General features: G+C 34.7%; 1 protein-coding gene across 1 annotated transcript; it reads right to left on the bottom strand.

The window, feature by feature from the left end:
- Positions 1 to 226: 226 nt before the first annotated feature.
- On the bottom strand, positions 227 to 15,575 carry Orc5 (origin recognition complex subunit 5). Its single transcript, XM_072524231.1, has 2 exons — positions 15,226 to 15,575; positions 227 to 1,660 (listed from the first exon to the last, which is right to left on the bottom strand). Exon 2 carries the CDS (start codon positions 1,639 to 1,641, stop codon positions 295 to 297), a length of 1,347 nt encoding a protein of 448 aa, XP_072380332.1. The 5' UTR covers positions 1,642 to 1,660; positions 15,226 to 15,575; the 3' UTR covers positions 227 to 294.
- Between the last annotated feature and the right edge of the window lie 1,205 nt (positions 15,576 to 16,780).

Raw genomic sequence — 16,780 nt, 5'->3', positions numbered from 1 at the left:
GTAAAATCAGCTATACCTCGTCACGGATTTTTCATCAGCTAACTCTCATATACCTACCTTTTAGACTGTTCAAATTTTTTTTACGTGGATACGAAGATTTTTACGTGAAATCAATACTTTTTTCCCAGTCAGACTGGTGTAGTTATTTGTCCAGATATTTTGACGTTGGATGTAGTTTTTTCTCCTACACGTACAAACAATTATAACTCGAGCATTTTTATAAAAATTTTATTTTTATTAAACATAATTAAATAGAAAAAATTGCTGACAAAATAAATAACAAAGTTTGGTTCATCACATATGACTAAAATCGCTGAGATACTTTTTAATCTCAAACGCTACTGACCTACAAACGGTTTGAATAAATTCAAAACTAACGTTGCATTTATATTTCTGTCCGTCCAACACACAGCTGTCTGACACCGAAGACAATAACCTTAATTCCATCAAACTGGAAATCTGCACCAACAGGTTGTTGTTAAATCCCATTTTATTATCTTTCTCGTCCAGGATGGAATAGAAAATGGCCAACAATCTGTCGAAAACGAACGGCTTAGGGCCCAGTTGAGTGTTTAATTGTTCGCTAACTTTGCTTTTCAATCTGATATCTTTCAACTTCTTCCTCTGTTTACCATGATATTTCATGAAAAGTCTCTTATCGTCTTTGGCAGGATTGTAGCTAGCCAGATAGGCTGCTATAAGCAGGTATTTAGCATAAAACGGCAATTCCAATGTTGGCATGGATTTTTCCTTGACAGAAGAAGCTGGTTTGGTTGTGTCGATTCTTAAGTAAAGCATTTCTAGCGATTGTTTTAACACGGGTGATATATTTCTCCATAAGCCCATAGAGTCTTCTAGGGCAAGTTCCTTTTTGAAAACAGGTTCACAGTATTTTACAAAATTGATTCGAGACATGTACCGAAGTTCAGACAAGTCTTTACAGGCTCTATAAAAAGTCGACAAGAAGAGGTTAAGGTAGTTTTTATAAAAGTTTAAATCAAACTCCAAAGCCAAGTTAAAGTGTTGGCAAATAAACGTTTTAGAATCCTCAAAATCTAAGGAAATGATTTCTAACAAATCATTTTTGTTATACTGTGGAAAATGTATCTTTAACGGCTCAATTCCCCCTGCTTTCGTATAATATTTTTCAAACAGGATTTCAGATATCATAACAACCACTAAAGAGATTCCAGTGAGTTGTTTTAGTCTCAAAAAACAAGGCAGTAGATTATGTTCCATATTTCGGAGCTCATCGGCATTGTCCAAAACCAAAACAAACCCGTCGAGATTTTTTTCCTCGTTGCATTTCTCTACGTTGTACAAAAAGTCCATCATGTTGTCGCATCTCGCGTAGGGCACAGGATGCTTTGGATCCAACTGATGACCGGATATTTTATTTAAAATTGTCTCGAACAGAATTTTCGATGAGTAACATTCAATAATGTTCACTATGGCGTGATTGATATCCAAGTGCTCGAGTGTCGAGGTGACCACAATTGATTTTCCACTGCTTGGGCCTCCATAAACGTAGACGCTTTCAATTTGAGGTTCATCTTTATATGCAAACAGATTATAGAGCAGTTCGATTTGGATATCTCTACATGGCAGGAACTGCCTCAAATTGGATAAATTGTGAGCCATTGTGCGGCGAATACGACAGCTGAAACAAAGGATTCGGTTAATATACAATCAGGTCTCGTAGAAAATTGAATGCAAATTTTATCGTAGATAAACTTACACATATTCTAAAAAGTAAGTTTGATTTGAATGTTACATCAACTGCATGCGATATCACAGTGGAGAGTTACTAGAAAAAGTAAATATATAATTTTATGTATGCAATAAATTAGATGAGTATGAGTAGTTGTTCTAATTACACTGCTCAAAAAAAATTCTAGCACTATTCCTTTATACAAAAAATCAAATAAAACAAACAACCTTCCTGTCTTCTCCTAGTAAATTTATATATACCGGGTGGTGGATCGAAAAATGGGCCATAGGAAACTCAATGGGAAATTCTAAATTGTTGAATTCCTGCTTCCCTAATTATTTGACATCAAAAGTTATAAGAAACTTTTTATAGAGGAGTGAAATCTGCATTAAAAACAAGTGATAAAATTGTTTTACGAATTAAGCGTACTCCAAAATTTTGCAAAAATATAATATATTTTTCAGTCCACCCCTTAAAATCGAACCACAGGCGGTACAAGAATGTGTATGACATGTTGCGTTTGATCATATTGATGTTTCTGATATTAGACAATATTTGAATTTTGAACTGTCAATATTTTTATTTTATGATTAAATTATAAACAACAAATTTTCGCAAATAGTACTACTACTAGTTAACAATAAATAGTATTTTGTAAGCAATCAATTATATTGTTTACAAAGCAATAAAGTTGATGAAATGTACTTAGTTCACGAAAAATCGCGATAATGTTATATTCAGGCAATAGTGCGAGCACTGCCAGATATTTATTTAATGTAAGATATTATAATACACTCCAATTCAATTTCAGGTTATACCACAATTCAAAGAATTTCAATATAGTTTTACTGTGATCCTTCCTAAAAATAATTTATGATAATTTCTAAACATAAAACTATAACAAATGTTCAAACAATAAGTCATTTTGTATTAAGCAGTATCCCAATCGATTGTAAAATTCTCGTCTAACTTTAGCCAGAACACGTGGCGTTATTTTTGCACACTCTTCAATAATTCGTATTTTTAATTTTAATGCTTCTATATCTGTAAATTTTTGGTCAGAATTAATTTTTGATTTTACATACCCCCAGATAAAATAATCGTTTGGAGCTAGATCTCCCGATCTCGGGTGCCACTTAATGTTACAGTCAGGTTCAATCAAACAATTATTAAAGCTGTTTTTAAGGAATTCCTTAACCACCCAGTTATTGTGCGCAGGGCATCCATCCATTTGAAACCAAATTTCTTCTTCATTTGGAGCTATTTCTGCAAGTCTGGGTAAAATCTCTTTTTGTAGCAAGTCTAAAAACTTTGTTGAATTTAAATTTTCCTCGTAGAAAGATGGTCCAATAATATTGTGTTCAAATATTCCTAACCAGAGATTTATTTTTCCACGATATTAGGTATGGCTTTCAATAATATCCTCAGGCTTTCCTGTCGACCAAATCCTATAATTTTGAACATTTGGTTCATTATTTAAGATAAATGTATATTCATCACTAAACAAAATATATTTTTTTAAAGTGTCTGTCTGCATTACCGGTCTCTAAAATTTTATAACAAAATTCCGCTCGTCACTCAACATCTCGTTCTCCTAGTTCTTGAAGATCTCCTTCTCTACTTGGTCATTTGTTGTAGTAAGGAATTCGTTTGTCTCGGATCTTACAATGTTTGAGCTTGGGAACAGTTGGCCCATTTTTTGTTAGTCTAGTAATTTGGTATAGCTCTCTAGTTCTGTTGTGTTGTGCAACTGTTTCAGCTTGTTTTGTCAGTTCTTCAGACCACATTCTTTTGTCTCTTCTTGCATTTCTTTTAACTGCTTTATTTATTGTTTCATATTCTTGTTGTCGATCTCTTTCTTCTGCAGTTCTTGCTTAAAAAATATCTTCATTTTGTTGTGTTCTTTCCTCGATCAGATTCCAAGTTTTATCTGACATCCATTTTTTTCTGTTTTCTGTTTTTCCTTTTTACCCAGTTTATGTTTAGCTATTTGTGTCAAAAATCTTACAAATCTTCCCAGCTATTTACTTCACGTTCTCTTATTTTAAGTTGGAGTTCCTCCCTAAACAAGTGTCGTCCTGGAGCCGTTTTTAATTTGTCTAGATTGTATGTTGGTCTGTTGGATTTTAGCGTGATTTTGTTTTTTGTCATCTTGATTTTAATGGTACCGATTACAAGATGATGTCACTTGCGACGTCTGCTCCTCATTTATTACGTACATCAAGAAGAGATGATCTCCATCTTTTTGATATGGCGATGCGGTCTATTGATTTTCTCTTATATGACCCGGTGCAGTCCATGTAACCGTGGATATTTGTATGTAGGAAGATGGTTCCACCAATAGCTAAGCTACGATTGGAACAAAAATTTGTAAAACGCTCTCCGTTTTCATTCATCGCTCCCAGGCCATGTTTGCCCATTACGGTTTCTAAATTAATATTGCCTTCTCCAACTTTAGCGTTCATATCGCCCATCACTAACAGTCGCCCAAGAAAAAGAGGTCGTCCAGTACAAACTTGGAGAAGATCCATTATGGACGAGATAAGAAGTCAAGGAAAGTGTTGGAATGAGGTGAGGGCCTTAGCGCAAAATAGAACCCGATGGCGCATTTTCACTAAAGCTCTATGCTCCACTTAGTTGTTCAAGAACCGTATACAGAGTGCTACTGAGTCCCTTTTTTAGTGCCCAATTTCTTTCTTATACATGTACTAGATAGCGATAAAAAAGTCAGTGATTATTTGTCAAAGAAAATCAACAGCATTCAACATTCACATAATACTCATGTATTCAGAAAGCATTTTTCAGCACTAAGTTAGTTCCCAGACAATCGAATCGTTCGATTTTTGGATTCGAAACTGTCGTTCTTAGAGCGAATGATAACTGAATGCCTTCTAATTGCGAAACGTTATAGTGATCCGCGAAGTTATCCAAATGCGCGTGGGAACTGAAACCTGGAAAAATGAATTTGTTCTTATCTGTTGTCAGTTTTTGTATTACTTACTTTACTTTTTCGTGTCTGGATCCGACTACAGTTTTTCTGCCCAATATCGGGCTACGTCTACACCCTTTGTATTTGCGAGCCATAAATCATCGAGGGTGCACTGTGATGGGCAAAGTCTGCATACTCTGAGGTGTTCCACGTTCTGTATTTCCCCACATTCACAAAGTGCGTCGCTGTCTGTCTTGATGCCCCATTTAATGAGGTTCTGTTTTACAGGGGCAACACCTGTGCGTATGCGATTCAGTGTCCGCCAGGTTCTCCAGTCCAGGTTCATTCCATTAGGTCGTTCTGGATGTAGGGGGAACAGTTCGGGTGGTTCGACGCTGACATTTCTCATAAACCTTTTCCTTGATTTAAGTCGGCTGATTCCTGGTGGTTCGTCAAACCCGTATAATTGGTGCCTTTTATCGAAAGTTTGCCTGAACTTCTCCACATATTGTGAGGCGCATCTACGGTCATCTGGTGATGAGAATCCAGCTACCCGGTACAGTAGGGGAAGGGGGGTAGGCTTCATACAACCGGTAATTATTCTGCATGTTTCATTTAACGCCGTGGTGACTTGTGGGCGTGTCTAGATCTACCCCAGACGGGACAAGCATATTCCCCTGTTGAGAAACATAAGGCATCAGCTGTTGTCTTCAAGACCTGGGGGTTTGCACCCCACTTGCTCCCTACAAGTTTCCGGAGAAGGTTGTTTCTCGTAGAAACCTTTTGTCTTGTGTTCTGACAGTGGAATTTATACGTTAGTGACCGGTCTAGTACTACTCCAAGATATTTGGGCCTATTAGTATGTTTCAAGCGTTGTCGCTCCCAAGAAACATTCAGCTTTACATGCGCCAGTTGGTTGTTGAGATGGAATGCACATACTTGGGTTTTAGTAGGGTTTGGCTTTAATGAGTTTTGTTTGTAGTAAGTTGACATCATGTTTAAAGCCTCTTCCATTGTCGACTCTACTTGTGTGAGTGTTTTCCCCTTTACGGCTATACCAAGGTCATCAGCGTAGACAAAACTCTCAGTCTGAGGGTGCATTGGTTGGTCGTTGGTGTAGATGTTAAATAAGAACGGCGCCAGAACGCTTCCTTGAGGTAGGCCATTTTTTTGGGTTCTCCATCTGCTCTTCTTTCCATTTAGCAAAACGTAGAAACGTCTATTACACAACAGTGATCTAATGATACTTACCAGGTCGTAGTCAAGCACAGTGTTATAGATCTTAGTTAGCAGGGTTCTGTGGTTTATCGTATCATAGGCCGGTGTGAGGTCTATCAAGGCTACTCCCACTATGTCTTTCTGCTCAAATCCCTCCTCTATGTATTCTGTTAGGTTCAGCACTTGGCCTGTGCATGATTTACCTGGTCTGAAGCCTGCTTGTTGTGGGATTAATTTTGCATCTAATTTTTCCTGGATGCGGTTTAAAATGAGACGTTCATACAATTTATACAAATGGCATAGCAGGGATATCGGACGGTAGCTACTCGGTAGTTCAGGGTCTTTCCCAGGTTTCAGAAGGGCTACTACTTTTGATTTACGCCACAGTTTTGGAATCTGGTAGGTAGAGCGACAGATGTTAAATAGATCGAGCACCCATTGTCTCGCTTTTTGCCTGAGGTGTTTTATCTGCTCTGTTAGGATTTCGTCCACTCCAGGTGATTTTCCATTTTTCATACAGTCAATACCATTTTTGAGCTCTTCGATGGTAAATGGGTTTCGCAAGAGAGTTGTTTCCTGGTCTTGAGTTCTTATAATCTTTGGCGCTTTGCAACGATTGTTTGTTTTGCCATTCAGAAGCAGTTGGTGGGCTATCTGATTTGGTGTTATTGTACATAGCTCTTTCATCTCTGTGGGATCACCATTACGTTTTTTGATCATATTCCAAGCCTGCTTACTACTGTGCGTCATATCCATTTTACTTAAAGTCTCACTCCACCGTTGTTGTCTGGAGGCACTTAGTGTTTGCTGTAGTCTCTCCCCTATCTCTGCCGTAACTTCGCTAAATGGGTCTTTACTATATTCTTCGGTGTACTTTGTCATAATGTCTTTTGCTTCATCGTTCAGACCAGATATGTAATGTTGTTGACATCCTCTGGGTATGTGTTTACATGAGATTCGTTTTACAAGTTTGATGAACGCGTCATAGTTTTTGGGGATCGGGACTATATTTTTCATTTGTGTTTCCAATATCAGCAAATTTTGCCCAGTTCGCTTTTTTAAAATTAAACCTTCGTTTGAAAGGAATTTTGGGAGCTTTTATAGCGCTGTAAACGGTTATTCCCACGGGCCTATGTTGCGTCTTCGGTATAGGCTTATATACCTTCCTATATAGTTTTTGTATTAAAATCGATAAACACCGGCATACTGTAACTTGTCAAAATGACAATTAGTATATTTGTCTAAATTTCGTATTAAATTTTAAATCACACTGTATATACATTTTAATTTTTATAAATATATTCTAAAATAGCTTACGACGCGTTCAATATGACTTAAACTAGAATAGAAGAAAATTAACTTGCCATAGGAGTTGCAGGAGCAATGTAACCAATTTATGACAATCACGTCAGAAGAACCTGAGATCTCACACATCCACGAAGGAAGCAACAGCTCCCTGAGAAGCTACAGCTCCAGTAAAAAGACCCTTTGGATTTTAATATTACATACGTTTCAAATTCTTTCGAACCAATAATCTAATAATCTACACACTGAAAAGTATGTCTCGGGCCACTGATCACTCGAGCTAGGTAATAAAAATTCAAATAAATATGACAGGGATATCTAGATAGACCGACGCTTATAGATAATAAAAAGCCTCTCAGCGGGAAAATCTTGCTTTGAAAGTCCTAGCCAAAGCACAATTTATTGATCTCTGCTTCTAAAAATCGTTTTTTTATGTTTTTTGGCAGCGAACGAAATATAAAGTGGCTTATACAAGTAATAATTAATATTTGTAACTTTATCCTGAATATCTAGGTTACTGCAGAACGCTGAGAAATATGCCTCTGTATATTAAAAATACGACGACTTTCCTATTATTCTCGTTTCCCTTTGTTTCAAATATTCCTGGCGTAAAAGCCACGAGATTTCATTTTCCTTTAAGAGAGAAATATTAAGCAATATTTTCCATTATATCTCCCGTAGTTTTTGAGTAAAACTCCCATTAATCAATTACATAACCTCGATCGAATCTATTTTCTAAATTAATGGATTGAAAAGATGTATATAAAAAATGAAATCAGGGTAAAAAGGACGTATTGTGTTCGTGTGATCGATAGCTGTATTTCTTAATTTATATCTGGTGCTTGAGCACGATTTCAAGGGTTAAAATACCTTGTACTACTATTCCTTACTGACTGTTATCCTGAGAAAGGTGTTTAATGTATAGGTTACACTAAAATTCCGAAATTGTAGAATGTTGATATTTGATGAATATAAACACATATTAAATGTACGTCGGTGAAGGATCGAATATTTGCTTATATTCTCAAACATTTGCAATATCATCGATGTATGTTGATATATGTATAGGTATATAATTTGGTAAAGATTGAAATAACTGGAACCTTATGAAGTAATGTTTGAAATTAAACCAAGTTAAAGCATGCTATAGTTTGTAACGATCCAAAGAATCTATATTTTTTTTTCAATTAATTCAGAATGCAGCAATTTTTATGCTCTCCTTGTAAACTTATTTTCGTTTCAAATAGTGTTAAAATTAAAATTGTTTTGATATTCGATTCTCTAGAGGTGACGCAAGTGTCTAATAGAACTTCTTTTTTCTATTGGTCGGTATCATTATTTTTATTTTAGTTTTTTGGCCTTTTCTTTTCATTGTTCACCTTTTATTGGGATATACCCTAACTACATTGGTGGAATTCCCTGAGTCTCGTGGTACCACACAGTGACCTCCCGAAGAACATGGTCAACCACGGAATAAAAATGCAGTAGCATAGCAGCTGCTACGCAAAATTCAACGGCTACCCGAAAATACATACATACATTCAACAACAAGTATCTAGAAGCAGCTACATTCAAGCCAACATCTACGTTCAACAAGTGTTTATCGCAGATAAAGAAAATTTGCTATACGTTGTTGACAGTAGTTATTGATGTAATTCTCTCGATGGCATACTTTCTCTTCTCTTAGCTTTTTAAACTTTCCAGGATATATTTACATGCTGTTAAACCTTGTCATTTAGGCACCTAATGTAGAGGAAGAAGTAGAAAACCTGAAAGACGAAAGAGATGAGGTAAGGGGAACAGACGAGAGACAAGAGGAACCACCAACGATTTTTGAAGTTAAAGATGCAGTTAAAAAACTAGCCAGAAGCAAATCACCCAAATAGATAATCTCCCAGCCGAACTATATAAAAAAGGCAGCCACGATACCATAATGTCATTACAGCAGCTTATAAAAGAAATATGGACACAGAAATCCCTCCCCAATGGTTGCAATATTGGAATACACAAAAATGGAGATATCTTTGAATGCTCTAACCACAGAGGAATTACGCTTCTAAATATAGCGCATAAAATATTTTCCATAGTACTACGTACGTCACCGTATGGCACCATATGCAGAACGGATAGTAGGAAAATACCACGATGGTTTCAGAGGTGGTAAATCGACAATTCATCAGATTGCAACCTTGAGACAAATTTTAGAAAAAACACTGGAATATGGCATAGTTACTTATCGCATATTTATAGACTACAGAGCAGCCTACGACTCGGTGAATAGAAGGGAAATGTTCAAAGCAATGAAAGAGCTAGGAATAGCAAATCAGTTGGTAAATTTAACAAAACTAACTCAAATAACGAATAACAAGCTGCGTCAGGGAGACCGTCTCTCCTGTATACCTACTGTTTAATCTGGCTCTGGAAAAAGTAATATGTGTGTCACAAATCACAACCATTGGTTCAATATATAATAAATCAGTGCAAAACCTTACCTATACTGATGATATCAATATTGTTGGAAAAACGGAAAACGCTGTTCGAGAGGAGTATGTAGCATTAAAAGAATCAGCTACAAAAATGGGTTTAATAAAACACCAAAAAAACGAAGTATATGAAAATAAGCACGCAACCACAAATCTTACGATCACTTGTTATAGAAAACGACGTCATTGAAGCAATGAACAAATTTGTATACCTGGGAGTTTGATGGAAGAAAATGACAAAGATAGAAAAACGCTCCTTGATAGACCCATTGGTCAGAGAAGAAGAGGAAGACTCAGAACAAGGTTATTTAATACCATCTATGAAGACATAAGAAATATGGAAATACGTGCTTGGCGGAGGAAGGCGGTGGATAGGGATGACTGGAGAGTAATTTTTGAGGAGGCAGGGGCAGGTTTGTAAAGCCAGAATGTTGATGACGATAATTCTTATCATTTTTGTATCTTTTGTACTTGGGTGTAACTGTTCTTTCCATAGTTAATCATCGCAATGGACATAACTGAATGATCGTCAGATCCCCATGCCGATCCTCGGTATATCCTTGCGTCAGTGGTTTTCAGCTGGGAAGTTGTCATTGTTTCACAAAAATCTTTGATACGCATTCAGTTTTCATTGGTTATTTGTTCTCCATATTTTCCTACTACCACGTTATTTTTTTCTCTCCCTACTCTGCCCTTTCGATAGTCCTATCAGGGAAAATGAATAAATCCCTGCCCTCCGCAGATTCCAGGTGTTTCCTGACCCGGGAAACTAGTACCTGCTTAGGGTCCCTTACCCAGGGTCACGGATGAAGTCCACAACGGCAGCCACGGCGGAGAAGAATACCTTCGGTGCGGTGTGAATGGCGGAAGTGGCAATCCCTTGATTTTAGGGATTGTATAAAATCACTCACCAACCCGTCTAGCCAGCGTGGTGTTTTAAGGCTAAAAAACCTCCTAATAGAAATATGGCGATATCTAAAACAAAAAGAATGGGTCCCCAGGTGGGTATATCATACAGTAATGGCAAATCCCACTCCTTTGGAAAAAAGGACAGCTTCATGGAATCTGGGGGAAGCAAGAAATCGCTAAAAACCACACTCTGCAGTGTAAGTTACCGAATATGAAAATTACGCAGTAATATTTGACCTTATAGAATACTTCAGTTATCTTGCCGTAGGATTCGTCTTTAGTTTTTGTATCTGCATCTTCACTTGGAGCAATGTGTCCATTTTTTTTATTTTTAGTAATACATGATTTTTTCGGATGTCTATTAAGACTCCTCTCTGTTATTTTTACTCACACTACTGTGAATGTATATGTACTCTCCTAGCTCTTCATTTCCTTTTCCTTTTTTCTTGGTTTCTGTAATGATACATATATCTACTTTCCTTTCCCCTAACTCTTTGAATACGTCTGCTTGTTTTGTCCAAAGTCCCTGTATATTCCATGTAGCCTGTAGCCAATCATATTTCGTTTTCTTTGCAGTAGTCGTCTTCGTTTTCCACCATTGTTCCGAGGCTTTGTATCGAAATTTTTCATTCTACTTACATTCCATTGGCCTATCACTTGCAAGTTTCCATTGATGAGTTCCTCATTAATAGATAAAAAAATTTCATTTCATTAATTTCCAACAATAAGGAACAGAATTCGCACTCTCAGCAGAAGATACGTCCTTCGAACAATAGTTGACCCCAACAACAGAGCCAAACAAACTCTAAAGACATTCCATTATTCCATTGCCAAGGTTATTCCATTGCCTGGGGCACACTTACTAGGCTGGCCAAAACAAAACTCCATTCCCTCCACCCAAGCTTCTACACTTCGCTGGTAACGAATTTCCGGATGAGTATTACGACGACCTAGAAACAAACCCCCTCAAATATCGCAGATAAAACAGCTGTACGCCAAAAACGCTGATTCAAGAGCCGTTCCCTTTGTATGGCTGATGAGACCAGAGATACCTTGTGTTCATGGCTTGGTTGGCTAACCCAAAAACTCTTCTTCATGATGCTTCTTTCTTACACTTCCACCTTCAAAGCCCCTGTTCCACTATAGTAGAAGCCACAGTTAGAATGCAGTGCAGGTATAATAGGCAATGTATTTCTTACGAGAGAACGGCCAACCACGTTGTCAGTTTGACCCGAGCGGCGCATCAGGACCAGATTTAAGAATCAGAGCACTGGAATATACGCGCAAACAACAATTGCCTACGGCTGTATAAAAGACTATCAATATTGCTTTAACTAAAGCATGATTCAATCATCGATGTATAAATAAAAAAGTTACATTCTCAAACTAAACAATAACATGAAGAAAAATACTATAAAAAACCTAAAATGTATCAAAAATTCGATAACTCGTAAAGAGATGTAAGGCAAAAAGTTATTTATAGCGCCTCCCCAAATGGCTACATTAAATTACCTTTTCAATTACCACTCAACTACAATAAAAGAAAACAGGTCATATGACACCTCCTACAAGAGATCAAGCTCCCTGACATTTCTTGAGTTTTATGTTTTATTTTGGTGCACGTGACACGTCCGTCTCATAATACACGTGCTAGAACTAGCAAATGGGACATCTGTTTTTCTCGACGTTCGCAATAAACAAGGATTTTATGCTTGTAGAAATTTTATGCTGTGCCGTGAAACTATCCTCTTGTATAATATGTAGCTGCAGCAGACGATCTTATATTACTTGCCATATCGGAATAAAAATGTACATATTTTGAAGCAAATACGTGATACGATTTTTCCATAAATCTTAAATACCAATAAAGTTTGATGGTACAAATATAGTAATTATTTTTGTTTAAAAATTCGTCATTCCAGAGATGAACATTTCTTGACTGTTCCGGAATCAAATACAGCTCCTTATTTTATATTCAATTATTGAATCAGGTGATCATTAGTTACACAAAAACGCAATTAACGACAGAACTCAGTCCTTTTTGGAAATTAATGGTTTTTGGACTTAGTTAACTTTGGACAAGAAGAAGCCAAATATAAATGTTTAAAATTGGTTAAAAAATTTTATTTAAAAATGCTCTATAAAATGGTATATTTATTTAAAAAAGAACCCTTTCGGGCTACATCACAGAACATTTGGGATTGTTGGCTTTATCAGAAGTGCACTATAAATTTATTAAAACAAAGAGATAAGCAACATTAACATATAATTACATAAATACTCACAGAGGTAGAACTGTTCACAAAAAAACTGTTCTTGAAATATGTTAGGTATATTACCAACACAAAAAATGTAATAAATTACAAAGCAGATATGAATCAGTTAAGCAGCATCTTCCGCGATATTCTGCAATCAATTGAATTCAAAATTAATTTACCATGTACCTGCTACTTTATTTTATACGTACAAATACAAAGAAACTTGTCTATTCCACTATACACTTTTTGTTGCTTTATGTGTGTTTTAACTTATTTTAAAATTGTCTGTCTAATTGAAAAAGTTTATTACTATTTTTGTGAACAGTTCTACCTCTGTGAGTAAATAATTATGTAATTTTATGTTAATGTTGCTTATTTCTTTGTTTTAATAAATTTGTAGTGCAATTCTGATGAAGTCAACAATCAGTTGACAAAATATTAAGTGACAAAAAAATAGAATTGTTTTAATTCCAGACTGACAAAATGTGAAAATATGCCAAAGAAAATTATTTTAAATAATAATATGGTCGACACCAAAACAAATAAAAATATATATACAAAAGATGTTAGGTTTATATTTATTACCGAAAATTGCATCAACTAATATATGTCAAGTTTGAGCAAAATTGCATAGGCCAAAAGGCATAACGGTAAACTGGAAGGAACCTCTAGGACCTATGACACTTAAAGTGGTTTTTTCTCTTGAAGGGAAGAGAGATTTGCCAAAAAGCTTTTTTCAAGGCAGTGGAACTTATAAATTTTGCATCTTTAAGTAGGAAAATATTCTTTCTATATTAGGTAAGAGATATGTGTCTCATTTAGTTACTTCATTGAGAACCCTACCGTCAAAACAAAAGTCATACTCGCCATTAACTGTCTTAACTAACCAAACTGGTGAATATCATGGACTGGTTCACCTATTGGAAGATTCAATAACTCGATTCTTTTGTTCTTGAGAATTTTCCAACACTAGAGCAATAGATGCATCACATTCCAAAATAAGTAGTATAAATTTTAAAAAGAGAATAAGAAAACAATAAAAAATTACCTCTCCCTAAGAAAGTCATTCAAATTCTGCATAAACCTTTAGCAAATGATTCTGATAAAAGCAAAGATAAAGAGTGCATAAATTATATGACTTACAATTAGATTCTGAAATGTAAAATGTCTTAAGCGCCTTAAAATTTATAGTTTTACTAAGTATGTACTTGTTCTACATAGCATAGGGTAATACTTTTATTGCAATTCCCAATTAACTATTGGGAAATGGGCTACAGCATTAAGAATATAACTTTGAATTATACCAGCTAGGTAATAAATTTCGCAATCTCTGTATCTGTTTAAAGGTAATGTGCAGAGGATAAGATGTGCTGGACGCATTGCTAGGACATCATAAAATATTATTTTTAATAATAAAAAGTTTTTAAATTAAATTAAATAAAAAAATATAATTAATGTTATGCAATTATTACAATAGAAAATAATGTATTTAATAAAATAATATTTTCAGCAATTAAATAATTCTGGCCAAATAGTCGAACTAAATCAACATTTAATCAATGCTCTGAAACCATCCTGCATTGTCAAGAACTGTTAGACTTAAATGTAATTTCTTGAATGTATCAATGTTCAGAGACTTGTTAGTCATATATGCTTTACTTGCTCTACACATACTGTGTGCATTAAATTTTGTTTAAAATGAATATTTAATAACTGAATAAAGAAGATTCCATTGTGTTCATGGGTCAATATATGATCATTCTTCAATTTGGTCTTCAATGCTGTCAAAATTCTATTTATATGTTTGTAAGAAAACAATCCATATAAAAAGGTATCAAAATATTGCAATTAGGAAGCATTTTTTACAAATTTGTTTTAGTATTTGTATTAAATATTTCCTTTAGTCACATGGATAGGTCTTAGGAATGTGAATTGTCTTTTCATTGTGAAATCACTATTGTGATAGTTTGAAAAAGTAACCTATTTCTACTAGACATATAAGTTATTGATGGGAGTCTTTGGAACAAAAGAAGTAGCAATTTTTAACTCTTCACTTCGCAGGTAATTATCATTTTAAAACCAATATAAAGCATCAAAACGGTTTAATTTATAGATGGCATCAGAAACACTTTCTGAGGAGATTGTCCGAAAAATCTATAAAAAAATTGAAAGCTTTAGAACTAATCTAAAAATCAACATTCAAACAAAATTATAAGCAGATATTTTTCCAAACAGACACATGATTCTATGTTTTCAAAATGGAATAAGTCTAAAAGAGCTACTATGTAATATCAGGGTAAAATGTCATAAAAGGGTAAAACGCATTTTTCTAAATTTTTAACATTATTTTGTTTTTATAGAAAACAGAAAAATTGGCGGGAAAGATTTGATAATATAACCTATGAGACTTACCTTTGAATGAATCAATTCAAATATTACACCAAATCATAAGACAGCTTTATATTTAATTCTGAAACTAATTGATAATACCACTATATTATCCACTTGTTCATTGGTTTGAGGTTTTATGTTAAAATTTAAATAATAAATACATATTTTGAAAGTTCCAGTAGTTGTTGAACTATTTCTAACTTCATTACAATGTTGCCGCAGTGGTACACAAGAAACTTAAATATTTTTTGCATAATATATTATAAGATATTGTGCTGATATTGAAGATTAATTTATTTATTATTTTAAAGTAAAAATACCACACATGCTTAGTCCTTATAATTATTTGCTACAGTAGATAAGCAGATTATTTTTATTGTTAATAAAATCACCTTATTTCTTTTACAATAAACTTGGCAATGATGCCTCAAACGTCAACATAACTATTAGTCATGTAAAGTACTGGTAGATGGGAGTACAGCAGAAAACAGATTTCTATGTAGTTATATAAGTGTATTCAACAGGTGACAGCACAAGTAACATTCTGAATCGTTGAAAAGTGCGCAGGACCGTCTTAAGAAAGTTAATTTATAATACAAAATAACATAACACAATATTATAATAATTAGGTTGCATTTATATAGACAGATTTATTCTTTCTAGTTGGTTTACTGGGTTGTTTCGTATTTTAAGAACTTGTAACGTTATCACAAGTATTTATCGTTGGTTGAAAACAACTGCGGAAAACTCTTTAGATACTAAGTATGATATTTTGTCCATTCAAAAATCTAAAATAAAAAGTCAAATTTAATTTACCTTTTTGGCTTTAGGACTAACCCATTTTACCAAAAACTGAGTAAGTATTTTGCCTAGCTTTGTAATTTTTATCAGATGACAAGATTTTTTAAGACGAGCAGACCGATTTAGTACTATACAACAAGTATACTGTTTAAAATATTTAACTTCACATTCTATACTTTATCATTTATTTTCTTAACTTATATAAACATATATCAAGAAAGTTTAAAAGCAGAATTTGATAGGTATATTAGGATTAGAACGAGGTTCAGACCTTTCACGTCCAGATGTCGTTTTGAGCATATTTTAAGGCAAGTACTGGGTAGACCACGGTAAGATAGAAAATATTTAAGCTTGTTACTAAAGCTGTCTTACTGTTATGTATTTACTGCAGATAAAAAATATGTGATCCAAATCTGTCATTTCCAATCTTTGGTCTTTATATTATTAAACATATTCAGTAAGTCAGAACGTTGTTTCTGTGTTATTACATAGAAGCATTGGTAACGTTTACACCTACAACCAAGATTGAAGTTGCAAGCATTGAGAAAATAACTTGTTATTATCGAAAAACTTACCTACAGTCATTTCCTGTTGTTCGGACTAAAACATCCTTATCACCTTTATGCGTTTTGTGAGCAACTCCATGTATTTTAGCTTGATTTATGGTTTCAAGACAAGATCATTCACGCTTAGCGATGAGCGTTGACTAAGATAGGACAAGTGTTGCTTTTACAGCAAACGGCATGGATATCTATTGTTTTACCAAAACGATCCG

Source organism: Diabrotica undecimpunctata, chromosome 3, assembly GCF_040954645.1.
Source record: "Diabrotica undecimpunctata isolate CICGRU chromosome 3, icDiaUnde3, whole genome shotgun sequence".
In the NCBI taxonomy this organism is placed as follows: Eukaryota; Metazoa; Arthropoda; class Insecta; order Coleoptera; family Chrysomelidae; genus Diabrotica; species Diabrotica undecimpunctata.
The sequence above is the reverse complement of the archived record's forward strand: the minus strand, read 5'-3'. Positions and strand labels throughout refer to the sequence as shown.